We start from the raw sequence: 15453 nt of genomic DNA, 5'->3' as shown, positions 1-15453 counted from the left end.
CTCCAGAGTCCAAAGCCATGCGTCGTTTGCCTCACTTATGTCTTGATATCTGTGTCCGATTCCCCCAAGGTCTTATCTCCTTTGTTCTGTGGCGTTTTTCGAGCTGTGAACATATCTCTTTATCTGTGCTCCCTTTGTTGGCTTTTTGGTCCCTGACTTTTCCTTGACTGATGGACTACTTTTTCCTGGTAGAATATTGTACCTAGAGCAGCGAAACTCAGCGAGCAAGCAACTTGCAAGAAATTTATTAAGTTAATATTATCAATCTATTTTCAACCAAAAGGGAAAAGACTAAAGAGGCTTTAAGGCGATGGCGACTTCCGACATTTGTGTCAGTTGAAAGTATTTACGAGGGCACTAGGTGCTATTTACCATTGACAGAAGCTGGTAACGAATTGAATGCTGAATGATTCATGTATACATTCATGCTCATTAGACAATAGATATACATGGATGCAATATCAAAGTAGAGTGGTACTGTACAGAGAATGCATATGAGTCGCCATATCACCAGGTGCGAGAAAGATGCATCTCAACCGACATAGATGGTAGAAAGGATAAAACGAGTCATCACCTCTATAAAAAAAAAGTCTTTGTCAAAGAGCAGTAAAAGAAGAAAAACGGGGACGCGGTCTTTCCGCATCGCATCGCGTTATCGAGTCGCTTGCTCTGAAGAACACTGACCGGAAGGGACATGGATAACTCTCCCACTTCGTTGCCTGGCACGAGGGGGAAGACAGGTAAGAACAGCAGAGAAAAAGGATAAAGCAAACACTCGATGCTCAGAGCGAACAGCAATAACGCAGTGGGTATAAACGCCTTTCAGTGCAAAATGAACAAAAAGCCAACATAAGAAAACATGCAACGCCCAATTACAACACGATGATCCAGGTGTTCGTGCATCTCATCAAGTAGGAGTCGTAGCGGAGGTGTTCCGAGGAGCGATGTGGTCGATCGACAGGGATGTTTGATAGAGAGAGAGAGAGAGAGAGAGGATAAGAACGGCGGGCAACATCGGGATAGTTGATTGTCGATTGTTGCGTTGGATGCTGGTTGCGGGGTGTCTTGTTCGTTCTCCAGCATCCGCGACGGACAGGGAGGGGGCCAAGAAGCTCGCACAGCTCTTCCGGACGAGAGCACCAACTCCAACGCCCCGATTCTCCTTCAATTGCTCACTTCTTCCACCCGAGCTTCATTCCCATTTTTTTCCAGCCTTTATCCGACCGGCTTCGAGGACTGTGCATGTTGCTGCCAGGGGGGGTCGTTGGTGGCGTCATTGGGGCTCCAGTCCCCGGACTCGACGGAACACTACTCGAATCGTCTGTCAGGCTGCCCGAAACCGAGTCGCCACTTGTGTACCCGTGGGGCGATGAGCGGTAGGCGGAGCTACTCAACGAGCTGGTGTTGGAGGCGGATGTGGGCTGCGACGAGAAGCCCGACGAGCGAGGGACGGCATAGGAGGCTTCGGGGGAGATCTGTCGTCGGATGGATGCGTGGCGGTTGATGCGCGTTTCCTCCATCGCGATATTTTGAGGGTACTGGTAGGAGACGCGCGGAGGTGGCTGTTGTGTCGGGGAGCGGCTGTTGAGAAAGACGAGGAATATCGACTCGTCCATCAGGTCGCGCATTCGTCGAACGGCTGCCTGGAGGACGTCTGGGTGGGGTGGACGGGACGATTGAGAATGGCTGAGCAGGGCATCCCGGACGGTGCTGGAGATATTGATTTCTCGCGCTGCGCCGGGCACGATGTACGTGTTGATGATCCGATTCCAGTGGAACCGCAGTCGTTGAGCATGCCCTTCGGGGGTGTCGTTCCGCTCGGGCCTGTGGTAGTATGTGCGATAGAGATCGGCGGCTTTGATGAATTCTAACGTTTCTAGACAGTGGTTCTGGGACAGGTATGCGGTGAAGGCGCTGAGGGTGTATGGCGGCGGCGATCGATCGGCGAGCACATCTTCCAACGTCGGGCGAGCGAGCTGGGTTCCAGGGACGGCTATGCTTAGAGGTCTCGAGGGACCCCAACTTTCCATTCTTTCCTCGTGATCCGAGTCAGAGTCTGAGGGTAATGGCGAGTGATGGGGAGAAGACTCAGGCGTATGATCCCAGGAGCGTCGAGGCCGTCCTGAAATCATCCCCCTCAGCGACTCACGCTTGGATCCAGCGTCCCTTGATCTGGCTCTGATCTCCCTCCAAACTCTCCTCGTTCCTTCCACCCCGTGTGCACGAACGATCCCGTATGACGACTCCACCGTTGGCGATGTTGAAGATACAAACGTGCTTTCAGAGGGCGGGAGGACAGACAAAAAGGGAGTGCCGCTGGGGGAGCTATGTAGGGGAGTGCCAACGCCCACGGACAAGTTGAAAGAGTCAACGCGTGCTGTCCGCGATTGTCGCACCGCCGATCTAGACTGCCCCAAGTTTGCTGTGCTGCAGCTTGCTTGTTGGACTTGCGGGGATTCCGGTTTGGTCCACTCGATGCCGAGTCACAAGCAGGATGGTACAGCGGCAAGCAGGTAGCCGCCGGAAGCGCAGGAATGGATGCCGGCCTCCGCACGAATGAGGAATCTTGGGAAATAAAATGTCCAGTGGGAGGAATGCCACGGCTCGAGAGGAAGTTGTAAAGATGGGAGAAAGGCCCGGCAAGGGAGAAAATGCTGAGCGCCGTGGGCAGTTGAAATAAGAGTGGAAACAGGTGGTAAGGACGAGGACGAGGACCCGGTCAGACTGGCGGCCTCGGGGGAGAGATAGTTGGGACCCCGGGCGGTGAGTTGCAGGCAGGGTTGGGATGATAAAGCCGGTATACTAATTAAAAATGCGAAGAGTGAGTAACAAGGTAGATGGCACGCCGGGATTGTGGAAATGCTGCTGGGGATATAGTTCTGGGACGGATCACAAGAGGAGCCACAGAGTCACAGAGTCACAGAAAAAGCCGGGGACGAAGAGGAATAATGATGATAATCCAAAGGCAAAGAGAAGAGGAGATGGAGGACAAGTACCAGTGACAAAGGTTTGGGTAGCGCAATACAGTGCGAGTGGTGTATCTGGTACTGCGGGACTGGTCTCCCTGGTATCGATACCTTGTCCGCAGTGGGGACCGGGTGGATGGGCGAGAGGAAGAAAGAAAAAGAAGAAAAAGTAAGACGAGAGAAGTGGAGTCCGAAAGAAAGACGATTTCCAGGGAGAGAAGATGCAAGGGGGAGAGAGAGAGAGAGAGAGAGAGGCTGTATGATGTGGACAAACAGTAGCGATGCACAAGAGAAACAGCTGCAGAACTCACAGGCTGCTTCGTCCAGGGCGGCCGGCAAGCCCATATACTCGCGCAATCCCGACTTCGCAAAGGGCGAAAAAAGAGTCTCGACGATGACGGCAAGCGGGTCAAACAGACCCAGGGATTGTCCTCCAACTTTGAATTTACTAAGTTGATAGTTCGATTCCAGAGCTAATCCCGCTCCCCAGCCAAAGTCCAAGGGCGAATTTTGAGCCAGGCCTATTACTAAGAGTGGGAGAGCAAGGCGACGGGCGAGAAAAGCACGACTTGATGCCGGAAGGGCGAAAAAAGAGAAACGAAAAGGGAGACGAAAAAGGGCAGATGGTTTCGGCTTTTATGAAATGCCCTGCATCAAATCGGCCTGGCTAGCGATGCTTCTGGGCCATGTATTATGGAGTTTCTAGAAGGGCAAAAAGGGCGAGCCCTATCACATCATGGATTGTTCCTTTTTCTTGTCCTAATTATCTGCAGCAAACGAGAGGAATTGACCTGGGCGGATGCTGCTTTTTTTTTTCTGGCGCAGGTGGCAACACCATCCGTTTTGCCCTGTGCCGGGCCTATGATATTGCAATACTGGGTGGTTGGGGGGGGCCTCATGTCTGGCGCGAAGTGTAACACGCAGTTCCTGAAGATCCGTTCTCTCCCAGGAGAAGAGTTGGACTGAGATTTATTCCTCTTCGACTTGGTCCAGCTCTGCTGCCTCTTCTTCATCGAATCATACTGGCCTGTCAGCTCACGCGAGGAATCACATTCTAATCGTAAAGGGTCCCAGGGAACAAGGCCAGCAAGGTATGTACATATTTTTTTCTGCGGACAAGGCTCCGTGAACAAGGATTCGGGAGATCGGAAATCTGGCAATCTGGGCAATCCACACAACTATCGTTTCTGCTCCCTGGTCGGTCCAGCACGTCGCTCAACACCCATCCACGATTCATTCGCTGCAGATCTAGCCGCCGACGAAATCTGGATCGGACCATTTTCCCTTCCAAGACGAAATTGCTCCTGTGACAAATTCCCGACTGATCAAAATAATCGCGAGTTCGAGCAAGTCTATGGAGTCTTCAGCAACCGACTGCATATTCTAGCTCTTCAACCGGATATTTTGGGCTGGAGTGGACGGCAATGGCTTTTACTGGAATCGAACTGCCGGTGGATCAATCATATTTCCATTATTGGCCAAGGACAGCCCACGATGCAAAACTAGCTCGTGAAACTCGCGGGGCGCAAACCGTGAGCGGTTAAATGGACAGCGAGTATGATTCGCTGACTCGCATGACTCTTTCGAACACGCCCTTTTGAAATGGACATCAGCAACCCTCAGTACAATAAGTGAGTGCGTGTAGGTGTGTTGTGTCCGATCAATATGGAATTTCAAAGGGGGCTGGACTCGGCGCTTTCTCAACATCGACGCCAGGCTTGATCGTGAACCCTTCGCCGACCGGGATGTGCGACAGAAGGGGGCCCTGGCCAAGCGGAGCGACAACAAGCCAGCCGAACTGGGACTAGCCGCATCCCAGCAGAGCTAAAGTGCGTTATGCTCCTTCGATTTCCTTCCATCCAGCTTCTTTTCGTGCAGCCTGCATGCGCCTTGCCGAATACGGCCTAGACGCCAAGGTACCGGTACCAAACCGCCGTGACCAGCGTACCGTACAGCGTGTGTTCCGTACGGCGTAAGATAACCGAGTGACATCCAGCGAGAGAGAGAAGCGGCAAGCCCCAAGGGTCCAAGCCACTACAAGATGCCAACGCCCTTTTACAATCGCGCGAGGCAAAACTACGAGGTCGTCAGTCCTTGGATGATCGATTCGATTCCCTGTCGCGGACAACTCCGAACCCCAAACAAACGCCCCGAGATCGGTCGACCCCTCCTCTCCTCCCCTGGCCCCCCAAGCCTGCCACTTGCCTTTGGCTCTTGTCGAGGAGGGCTACCCCAGCTTCACCATTCCCTTGACCTTCCCGAACTAACTACCGTTTCAGATAAACCCGAGAGTTCTACGGGGATTGCCCTCTTCAGATTATGAGGATCGAGGACTCGAATGCAGGGACTTCAGCGAAAGAACACTTCCCCCAATTATTGGTCGAGATTCCAATATTATAACTACATAAGCCCACGCTTGATCGGCAAGAGTAAAAACGGCGACGACGGAGATTGGGGATCGCTGCACATAGTATATTATCTATTGGGCTTTTTTTGCTGCTGAATTCGCTCACAAACAGGTGACCATCACCCCGGATCCAGGGGCCAAATGTGAGGTGTCACATTATCTGAATGTTCCGTATAGCCGCGTGAAATTGCTTCATTTGCGGGATTGGCGGGTGTGGATGAGAAACAAGACACTCCTCGGGATTAATATTTGTTACATATGTTCATGACTATCCCACAAATTGATGTGCCATTGGAAGCTATTCTTGTCATCCTCATCACCATCAGCCTCAAAAAGGTTGGGGTCTCATCCGGATCAACCGTTTTATTTCCCCTTCACAACCCTGGAATGCGACTCCTTGCTGGAACCATCCCAACCGTGCCGGTTTCCAACTGATCAGCACACGGAGACAATTGTATTAAAACGGGGCAACAATCGAGGAACACATGGGATTTCCAACGCTTGTTGTCCTTGGTCCGGACATTTCCAGGCTTTCAGAAGATCGACGACCAGATGGAGAGAGCTCTAATCCAGTGGTGGAGTAGGGGAATCTGTGACCACATTGCCAAACGGCGCCCTGTCGAGAATGACTTATCACTGATGATAGGAAGGAAATTCTTGGGCTCAAGACAGCTTTCCGTTTGCCGTTTTGAGGCTTGCTTTCCCCGCAATTGAACCGTGAAACCTGCTGATCACAAGAGGGCCTGCTGACGAGAGCTCTCTCGTAGTTGTTAGTTAGCGCGCATGCATCTGCATCTTCCTGGCTGACCCTTGAATGCTGTTCGGGGAGCAAACAAGCTCGCCGTTTTTGGGGCCCGAGAGATCCTCGAGGCTAGCAGCGTGATAGCTTTCCAATTTCGGCCGTTGAGCGATATACGTTCAGGCCCTTGGGCTTGAGCCTCTCTCTCCTCGTCCCGCTAGCGAGTTGACGCCTTTTTGCCCTTTTTCTCATCAGTAATGAATCCTCTCAAGAATAACCATGCAACAAAGAGCTCGGGTTCAGAAAACCGATCGTCGTCCAAACAAATTCATTCCAGAAAACGCCCAGGTGTGACACAAAGCCGCAGCTCGTATTGACCCAATATTTTGCATGCACACCCGGCGGAGGGCAAAAAGAAAAAGAAAAGTGAGCTAACGTATGCTTGATGGTCAAGAAGAATTCTTCTTGCGCATCTTGACTCTTGAAGCTCCAAAACTCCAGACATCCCCATCTCTGGCCTCGCAGTCGAGCTCTCACCCGATAGGGCGGAAATGCAAACCGAGGTAAAAGGATCACCTCCAACATAATGCAAAAGCAATTTGTTATTAGCAATGTTATGATCGTCGTGGGCCATGGTCCATGTTTCTTGGAACAGAGCCCATTGAATACGCCATTCAGATGCCTACGCAAACCACGTTGGGACACATCAGAATTCGGGCTTCCAAAGCACGTTCTCCGAGCACGCATTCTCAGAAAACGAGTCACGAAAGCACACATGGCTTTGGATTTGCGGGTGAAGCTGCATCGCCAACAGCGCCAGACTCGGCAACTTCAACTTTTGAGCCCACTCCACTGATTTGCCGTGACTCGTTCCTGTGTGGTTGGTTTATGGAGGTCCACCACACTCTGCCGACACTTGCAACTCGTGCGCAAACACACGCCCTTTCAACGACATCTGTCGAGTCATCGTCTTCGGCAAGCTCTCTTTCTTTCCAATTTCTAATTTGAAAGCAGCCTCCACCGCCTTTGCGCTTAATGATATCATGGACAGCCGTGAAAGTTCGCCAAGCGCCGGAGATTTTCTTTGTTTGAAGAGTCCAAGGCCCAAGAGGACATGCTTGTTTCCCAGCGCTGCAGGACAGCTGAACATCCAGTCGTCGATTGAACTCTGAGCTTAAACGGCCTTTCTTTCACTGCACAAAATGGCTGGTTCAGAGACTCCAGAAGTACCTGCATGTCACTGTACCGTAATAAAGAGCGAAATCAAGTCAGTGTGTTTCCGTAATACGAACTCGAGGTAGATTACACGCTTGGCCGCGTAACATTCCACGGCCCTCCCACGCTTCCTTCTAGAAGCCTTCCAGATCAGGACCCCCACTCATAATTTCTTTTTGCTGGCGATTTTTGCTGGAATAAAACTCGACTTCTTCCCAGCCGAAGAGTCCCGCAATATCGCCACCAGTGCTGAGACGTCGTTCGTCGACAGCAACTTGCTGCTGTCCTTTCCCGAGAATAGCCTGCCCTTTGAAGCAGAGACAGAGCACCAAGGCCGCCGATCCAGGCCCTGGTACGCAGTCCATACCTACAATTTTCCTAAGGCTGAATCAAAACCCACATTGGAAAAAAACTGTTAGAAAGAATGTTCCGACATCATTGGCTCATTTTCCAAGAAGTGTTTATCTTTTCTGTTCCATCTTCGAATATGTCCTTCCAAAGCCTTTTCCCTGGATCCAGTCCAGACCCAGTCCGCGTCCGCGTCCGTTGAAGGAATCTCCGTGCCTTGCCTTTTCTTTACAGTGCTCGCCTCAACATCATTGGAGAATTTGGACCGAAGTTTTCTAGGGAAAAACTTCGGAGTCACTTGACTCGTACCAGAGGAGAGATAAGAGGGCCGCAGATACTCCAACGGAGGGTCGGCGGAGGATCCGTGTCCAAACGGATGATCAAGCACCCTAACCTTGTTGGAAAAGGCTCTTGGGGTGGTCAGACTTGACCATGGGATGGTCAGGGACATACATTTGCGGACGTTGACGACTTGCCAAAACCTGATCCCGCCCCAACTCAACCTAATTTACCTGCAATTCGCCTCTTTTGATAACGGGATACTTCGACAGAGAATACCATTCCCCCCGGGGGAATTCTGGGGTAGGTGGCACGTCCAAAACATTTTGAGCTTGCTTTGATTGATATGCGCGAGTCAGTCGAGCTTTCAGGCTTGAGAAGAATAACAGACTTCGGCCAAGGTCCCGCGGAAATCAAAACATATCAATAATCAATGTTGTCGTTGATATGCGCAATCCCAGCCTTTGGGGTCCCTGGCTAAGCCAAGTACTCTTCCATCTGGGGATCGCCTGTCCATGTCTCTTGACATGGTAAGCCTCCCTGTGCGGCATTTCACTCTAATCTCTAATGGCAAATTGGTAATGACTAAACTAAAGATGTTTGACTCGAGGGCCTCTTCGCAATCTTCAAGCTGGTGACGCAATTGGCCTTCCTGCATCGTGCTCTTCTCCCTACGTATCTTCTCGAATCGAGCCACCACGGATGCTGCATGGATGTTTTCTTCTCAATACCTGCTACTCTGACCTAATTGGTGCTGGCAAGACCCACAATATTGCTCGATTATTTTTCCCTGGTCTTGGTTATGCTGGCCCCTGAGAGGCTTGCCAAAGGGGTGGTTGGTTGTTTGATGCGGACTGGCATTCTGCAGCCACTTCTCTCCTTTCCTTCTCTAGCAGCGGATAACCAGTCGAAATGGGGACTCCCTGTGGATTGCTTTCCTCAGTCAAAGGTCTTCACGGAATCCGTTGAAAAAGCCGTCAATTGCCGCAACTGTGGGAATCAATTGAGCATTCACTGCTTATCGAAAGTGAAAAGGCCTTTTGGTGGTGGGACGGACGAAAATATCGCAACCCAGAGGGAATTGGACCCACGGTGAAGAGAATCCACGAACAACAACGTGATTTATTTCATGCAGCGATGCGTCTTGACGGCTGCAGTTTGCCATATTATTGTGATTATTAGTGGAACCTTCGCTTCCCTTCCGACCTTCCCGCTTCATTATTCCGTACAAACAAAGTCATCATTTTTATTACTTTGTATGGAAATCCACTTGGGGCCGGGCGGAGTATACGAAGGTTTGTCTCCCGCACGGTATCAGCTCAGTTCGTATATATCTCAGTATCGTTTTGAAAGAATCATCTCGGGGTATCAAATCACCAAAATCAAGCCGGAACGACGGGATCTCCTGGCGGCATTGAGATCGCCCAGCTTCATCCATACTAACCGAGGCTCTTGACTTTCTCAGGATTGAACTGCTTCTCTTGAAATTGCAAGGATAACGAAAGCCAGCCCATCGAAGACGGCATTTTAGAATAAGAATAGAACTCCTTGTGCGGTTTGTTATTATTGGATGGAGAAGACAAATTCTCCTAGGCTAGTCAGCAGGGGAGAGGAGGCCTTAATGCCAAAGAAGGAATGTTAAACTGGGGTGTAAAACGTGTCAGGATTAATTGATATGTCAACAGCCTGGGTTTACTCCGGACTGTCAAGAGAATTTGGTGGTGCTGCAATTCTGGCTTTTGTGATTTTGGGTCTCCTCTTTGCATGCCAGCAAGGATCCATTCTGTGTAGCCCCACAGAACAATCATCGAAGGCCAGGGATACTTGAAAAGGGTTAGCTCTAGCTCCCCTGGCACACTGGAAGGAAATGGGACTGGGTTCTCGAAGGTAGACATCCTTCTCTTTGCCTTTTCTTGCAACGGGGACCAATGCTTTTCAGCATGTGCCAAAATTCGACTAGGTTGGTAACTCGGGTCGTTAAAAACCGTCGTCAGAGCTGAATGCCAATAATAACAAGAGAATCGAAAAACTGGATGGAACCTGGAAGCTTCGACACTGTGTCTGCTCTTCATAAGAATGGCTATCCGCAGAAACCAGGAATCGCTGAAACACCTCGCACGATGGAGTTGGCAGTCTATGATGCCGGGAAGCCGATAACGTTGGAAACCAGGAAATGCAATCATTTCTGGTGCTTCTTTGTCTCCAACAAACCTCCAACTTCATGGCCAAGCCGGGAATGCATACTCTTTCTCCCGTTCCCCTGTTAGAACAAACAGTCCTCTGAACCTGTTATATTTCTTTGTCTATTATTGAGGCACCACCGCTCTTCAACAGGGAGGACGCAATTGGCCTCGACCTTTGTTGGGCTCATTATCCCACGCACATATCTCGTGAGAGATTTATTAGGTGTCGAAACTCGCGGAACTTCGCTGGGTTATTCACGAGACGGCATTCTGCATATATATTGCGATACCCTGTCACAGCCAGACCTGGCCTGAGAGATGAATCTCAAGGGTTGTAATCTGTTGCAGCCGTTCTTGAGCGGAGCAGGCACAGGAAACGGGGCCCACCGTTTGCACAATTGACGGACTCAAATCGTCGTGATACTCTTTTTTAGTTTTCCCATTTTCCTAACCCGAAAGGGCGCTTAAATGTTGCGTTTCTTTGATTCGTATTTTCAGGTTTCCAAAGTGACATTGTGACTATCTCCACCTAGCAACCCTGTCAAGGTAACAGGCAGAAGAATAACGTCGACGGAGCGAAGAAGAGGGGGCTAGAGAGGGGAATGACCTCTCCCGTTTCGATCGGCTCATGTTAACTCCACTGGGAAAATATACACTGAGGAAGGTCACCAACTGCTTTCAAAGAGGAACGAGAACGGAGATCGAGGGATAAAATTGAGGATTCCGAGCACAGACCTACAGGGAACGATCAAATACCACCTTGCCAGAGCAGAGAACGCCCCGAAAGATCTCCAGACATATTCGATTGCCCTTGTCCTTGACAAAACAGCCATATCCTTGAGAAATGGGTGAATGTGACAAGTGAGACAAATGTCACTTTATCCGCGGTTGAACCTGCTCGCGGCTGATTTGTCACGTGAAAATGGCCGAATTGGCCCCTTGTGACTTCAACGATCAAGATGCTGAATTGATGTGCTGGTCAGATACCCGGGCGATATCGAATGAAGTGTGGATTGGGGTCGTGGAAGGCAGTTCTAGGCATAGTTTGTTGAGGATATCATTTCGGTTTCTTGAAAAGGTCGAGTCGTTATAGGAGAACGACCGGCATACTCTTTTTCCGGCTGAGTGCAGAAGCTGCCTTATACCCGTCGAATACTTCTACCGTTCCCTAATAGAACCTTTGCAGGCTATATAGTTAGCCATACTACTGCTATCAATCGCTCTCTCTCTCTCTCTCTCTCTCTCTATACTTGAACACAAACCGATATGCCTATCAAGTGAGAGACTTATTGACGCGAGTTTCGTTAACAATCTCTATATGTGTTACTCCCATAGAACCCCCAAGCGCAGCCCCGTTGTGGTATGGTTTGGATTACTATGTTCTGAAATGTTTCATAAGCCGTCCAGAAAGACGTGCCTTATTTTCTTTGGACTCTGTGCATGGCACCAAGATAATATAGTTTAAGCAATGCTTAATTTGTGATGCCGACTTGTATACAGGATGGGGTTCCAGAGAGGACTGGGATGGGCGGAATCTATAAGGATTGAGGTGATTGTGCCCGGCGCATCGTTTGACCCTCTCCTTGTTCGTAATGGGGCTAGTACTGCTACTCTTGCTTGCGAATATCAAACCGTCTCCCTGGCTTCGTCTGCAGCGATGGTATATCAACATCCCATCCCGCATTCCTAAGACGCTCGAGTCGAGCGTCAAAATTCTCCGAGTGTTCTGTCAACGTCTCCCGTAGGATTAGCAACACTAAGCCGTGAGCCCTGGTGGCGGGCTGAAGAATAAACTGGTCGATCCCGGTTTTGCTCTTCCATTCACCCAGTCTCAAAATCTGTGCAACTATGAGAGCATGGCTCCAAGCTTTTAGTTGCGAAGCCGCAGTAGCATTGGTTTTTAAGACGATTGCTCCACGTTTCCTAGTCGGATTGAACCAGAGGATGTATTCTTCCCGCTCAAAAAGATGCAAAAGCGCTGCAACAATTGATTGTCCATCGCTGGTGCAGCTCTCGGATGAGGCTATGAGCTGGACCATGTACTGGAATGACACTCCTATACGGCACGAGCCCAGGCTCGCTGGTGACGCTTTCCAGCGCAAAACTCCATCTCGTTCGAAGATCCGTTCCTGATGTGCTGCTTGGCTGGGAGTTAAGGTCCGGTTTTCGTCAAAAATAGTTGAAAATACTATATTCGCTCGCTGTCGATTCAGGGTTGTCATATTGACTGCCCGGACAGCGAAGTAATTGGTGGTGATATGTATTGTTAGTAGCAGTATCAACGCTGCCCAAGTAGCTAAGGTAGAAGTGACGCGCGATACAACGAGGCTTCCAACCTGTTGAGTAAGAATCAGCCCACTGATTGACTCGAGAAAGCCTAAAATCGGTCTTACTAGCATTCCCATCAACGATATCACGGTCTCTTGGCTTGAATCTTTCTATACGTTTTCAACACAAGACAGAGTAAGCACCAGGGAGTTTCGAAGTGAGAATTTGTCTTCATGTTGTAAGAGGACTGACAAACATACCGCATTTAGCTCTGCTAAATTACCCCATCTCGCAAAATGCGCACTCAAGCTAGCCTTTGAGCTTCCAGCAGCCACACCGCACATCGCTCTCAACACGCTTGAGAGACTCAGAACCCCAACCCTCATCGGTTTCGGAAACATGGGTGATAAACAGTCCATGACAATGGCTGAGTCATTGAAAATGTCCGCCGCAAGCCTATACATTTTGCATTCTGGCTCAAGAGACGTACCTAGTCGATGGGCAAAAAGAATAGTTGCTATTCGGCCCATGCTCTCTTGTAGGACATTCAGGAGCAGAGCAGCCGTTGGAGAGGCAGTCGCATCACCAACCCCGACTCCTACACGAAGTTAAGTATCCTCATTCACTAGTTATCTTAAAGGGGTCTTGAGATCCTCCTCTGGAGGTGACTGGGAATTTGAACTGGAGTACCTTGCAAAACGGCTCTGGAAGACAGTAGTCCCGCGATTGAGCTTGAAAACGCTTGAAGCGAGTCCTGGATAAAGGGGTAGGCCATTATTAGCTAAAGTCGGTGGTAGAACGTGGCTTTCTATGCCACGGGTTCAACATACATAGATTTGGTATCTTCGACGAAATAGGTCCGATCAGCACCCTTTCTTGAGCAAAAGCATATAATTCCATATATTGATGGGATAGCGGAGTGATCCTTCTATAAAACGAAATTGGATCCCATCCAATCTGGGAGACATACTCAAGATAATCTCCACTGACACTATGCGGATATCCCACGGGGAGAAAAGCATTTAACACAGCGGTCAAATAGGGTGTGGACGTCCGTTGTAAGGAAGGCTCCTTGGAGAAGTTAGCATCTTGTTATCGTGCATAACAGAATGTCAAATAGGCAGAGATGCTATTTGGACAGCGCGTAGCTAGAAAGATACGGTTTGGGTATCAACACCTGATAAAGGAAAGATAAGTGATGTGATGGAGTTGACAACAGGCATATGCGCAGTGTAACAGACTATGCAATTTCAAACATGCAAGAACATTGCGATAGACATTGCGTATGGGGTCGATGCCCATTTAGAAACCTCATGAAAAGGGACGAGAACATACGACGATAGTGACTGGTGGTGTACCAGCCGAAGCCTCCGGCGATGAAATTAGGTATGTTGCTTTGAGCGCGCCTATGTCATCGACTTCTCGGATGCTTATCGGACTGGGAGACATTATGCATTGAAAGACCTCGAAATAAGGACTCGGATGTAGATGTGAAGGAATCCCTTTGAAGGGGAAGGTGTTAGGTGTAGTTAGTTAGTTACAGTTCTCAAATTGCTGGGCAATGTTTTGCTTTACCGTGTGGAATTGGAATGCACCACTTGAACAATCAAGACCATAACATATTGTAAGACCTACAGATATACTTATGTGGTAAAATGGCTTTAATTGATTTGCAAAATGCACAAGTAGCTACAGTACCTGATATAACAAGGCCAGCTCCAGTACATGCAATGGCCATAAACACTGCAAAAAGCCATGTGCTAGAAAAAGAAATTTCATAGTACATACAAGTTACAGCAATCGCTTTGATCCGCTGAGATAATAGAACACAAGATCGCAACCACCAGCGCCGTTCAAGATATATAATTCCCGTTAAAAAAGGTTAGAATTCGTGTCCCATTTGTAACCCAAACTGAGCGAAGGAGGGAGAAAGGGAGAGGAGGCGATGAAGGAGTGAGATGAGCGCAAAGGCTAATGCTCATGTCACAAGGAGGAAACGAGTTGAGAGTCGCCCTCCAACCGCAAAAGAGGCGGCTGGGCCGAGTTTGGGAGGGAATAGAGGAAGTGTTGAGACCAAGATGTTGTCAAAACTCGATGATTCGAAAATACGCTTCAAATCTTTGAATAAGATTTGTCCCACAGGCATCGCGCAGCGAGTGCTACTGGGCTTTGTTTCGCTTTTTCTTTACGCGAACAAACTGGCTCCACCGGTCTCAACAGCCTCAATTTCTGCTTGAGTCCATGGCACCCTCCGGAAGCGTGCGGGGAGATCGTTTCGGTCAAAGTATTCGCCTTGCTTGGGCTGGACTGGGCCCAATGACGCTCCTGAGAAACCGCCAATGAAGCCGTATGAAGGAGATCGAGAGGGGCTGTTCAACGGGCCGTGCTGCTGGGCTCGCGAGCGGTATTTCATGAAGGAGTCTGGCAGTTCATTGGTGGGAGAGGCGGGGTGAACTCGAGGAGCATTGTCGGTGCTCTCTGTCGAGATCACGTCAGTATTTGTTGAATCAGGCCAGTGGGCATTGAGAATCGAGGGAATGCATACCTGGAGTTGCCCGCTTGCCAACGAATCTGATCAAAGGAGTCCTGGCAGCCGCGGCTTGCCGTAGAACACCAGTCACACGCATTGTTAGAAACGGCCTTTGGTGCAGAATGTGAGGGTTGTGGGATTGAGGAGATTGTTGCAAGGGAAATAGTTGTCGCTGTGGTGAATGGCAGGGAAGCCGTCTTCTCAACGTTGAAATTGTGGTTGGGGAGATCGTCGTGTCCGTTGGTGATGCCTGGATGGTGCTCTTTTCTCGGGGTTTTTGGGATTGTGCGAGTGTGGGAAGTCGGTTTGTAGAAATAATCCGCAGCTTCCAGCTTGATAAGCCACGGGGTGGATCAGATTAGCAACCGCAATGACAAGTGGAAAAAGCGTCCGCACGCAAAAAAGACGGAGATCTTGCCACCAGATAAGCGGTTGTGGTGCCATTTCGATCTGCTCCGAGCACGAGAATAAGCCGGGAGCCCGTTGCTCGGCGGAAGATTAGCCTAAACCTGCTCTTT

At 49.7% G+C, this 15453-nt stretch overlaps 4 protein-coding genes across 4 annotated transcripts; 1 reads left to right on the top strand and 3 right to left on the bottom strand.

Moving 5' to 3' along the window:
• Positions 1 to 1172: 1172 nt before the first annotated feature.
• Positions 1173 to 3865, bottom strand: UREG_01925 (uncharacterized protein; the record flags this gene model as incomplete). Its single annotated transcript, XM_002542363.1, has 4 exons — positions 1173 to 2325; positions 2397 to 2565; positions 3278 to 3493; positions 3802 to 3865. 4 exons carry the CDS (start codon positions 3863 to 3865, stop codon positions 1173 to 1175), a joined length of 1602 nt encoding a protein of 533 aa, XP_002542409.1.
• Positions 3866 to 6391: 2526 nt separating this feature from the next.
• UREG_01924 (uncharacterized protein) lies at positions 6392 to 7120 on the top strand (the record flags this gene model as incomplete). The annotated part of the gene is made up of 2 exons (XM_002542362.1): positions 6392 to 6460; positions 6722 to 7120. 2 exons carry the CDS (start codon positions 6392 to 6394, stop codon positions 7118 to 7120), a joined length of 468 nt encoding a protein of 155 aa, XP_002542408.1.
• A 4624-nt stretch (positions 7121 to 11744) lies between these two features.
• On the bottom strand, positions 11745 to 13854 carry UREG_01923 (uncharacterized protein; the record flags this gene model as incomplete). Its single annotated transcript, XM_002542361.1, is given in 5 exon segments — positions 11745 to 12575; positions 12666 to 12877; positions 12896 to 13003; positions 13096 to 13159; positions 13741 to 13854. The coding sequence occupies 5 exon segments, from the start codon at positions 13852 to 13854 to the stop codon at positions 11745 to 11747; spliced, it is 1329 nt and encodes a 442-aa protein (XP_002542407.1).
• A 736-nt stretch (positions 13855 to 14590) lies between these two features.
• Positions 14591 to 15032, bottom strand: UREG_01922 (uncharacterized protein; the record flags this gene model as incomplete). Its single annotated transcript, XM_002542360.1, has 2 exons — positions 14591 to 14883; positions 14951 to 15032. The coding sequence occupies 2 exons, from the start codon at positions 15030 to 15032 to the stop codon at positions 14591 to 14593; spliced, it is 375 nt and encodes a 124-aa protein (XP_002542406.1).
• Positions 15033 to 15453: the final 421 nt, after the last annotated feature.

Source organism: Uncinocarpus reesii, genomic scaffold, assembly GCF_000003515.1.
Source record: "Uncinocarpus reesii 1704 scaffold_1 genomic scaffold, whole genome shotgun sequence".
NCBI classification, from domain to species: Eukaryota; Fungi; Ascomycota; class Eurotiomycetes; order Onygenales; family Onygenaceae; genus Uncinocarpus; species Uncinocarpus reesii.
Note: the sequence above shows the minus strand (reverse complement) of the source record. Positions and strands in the feature narration are given on the sequence as shown.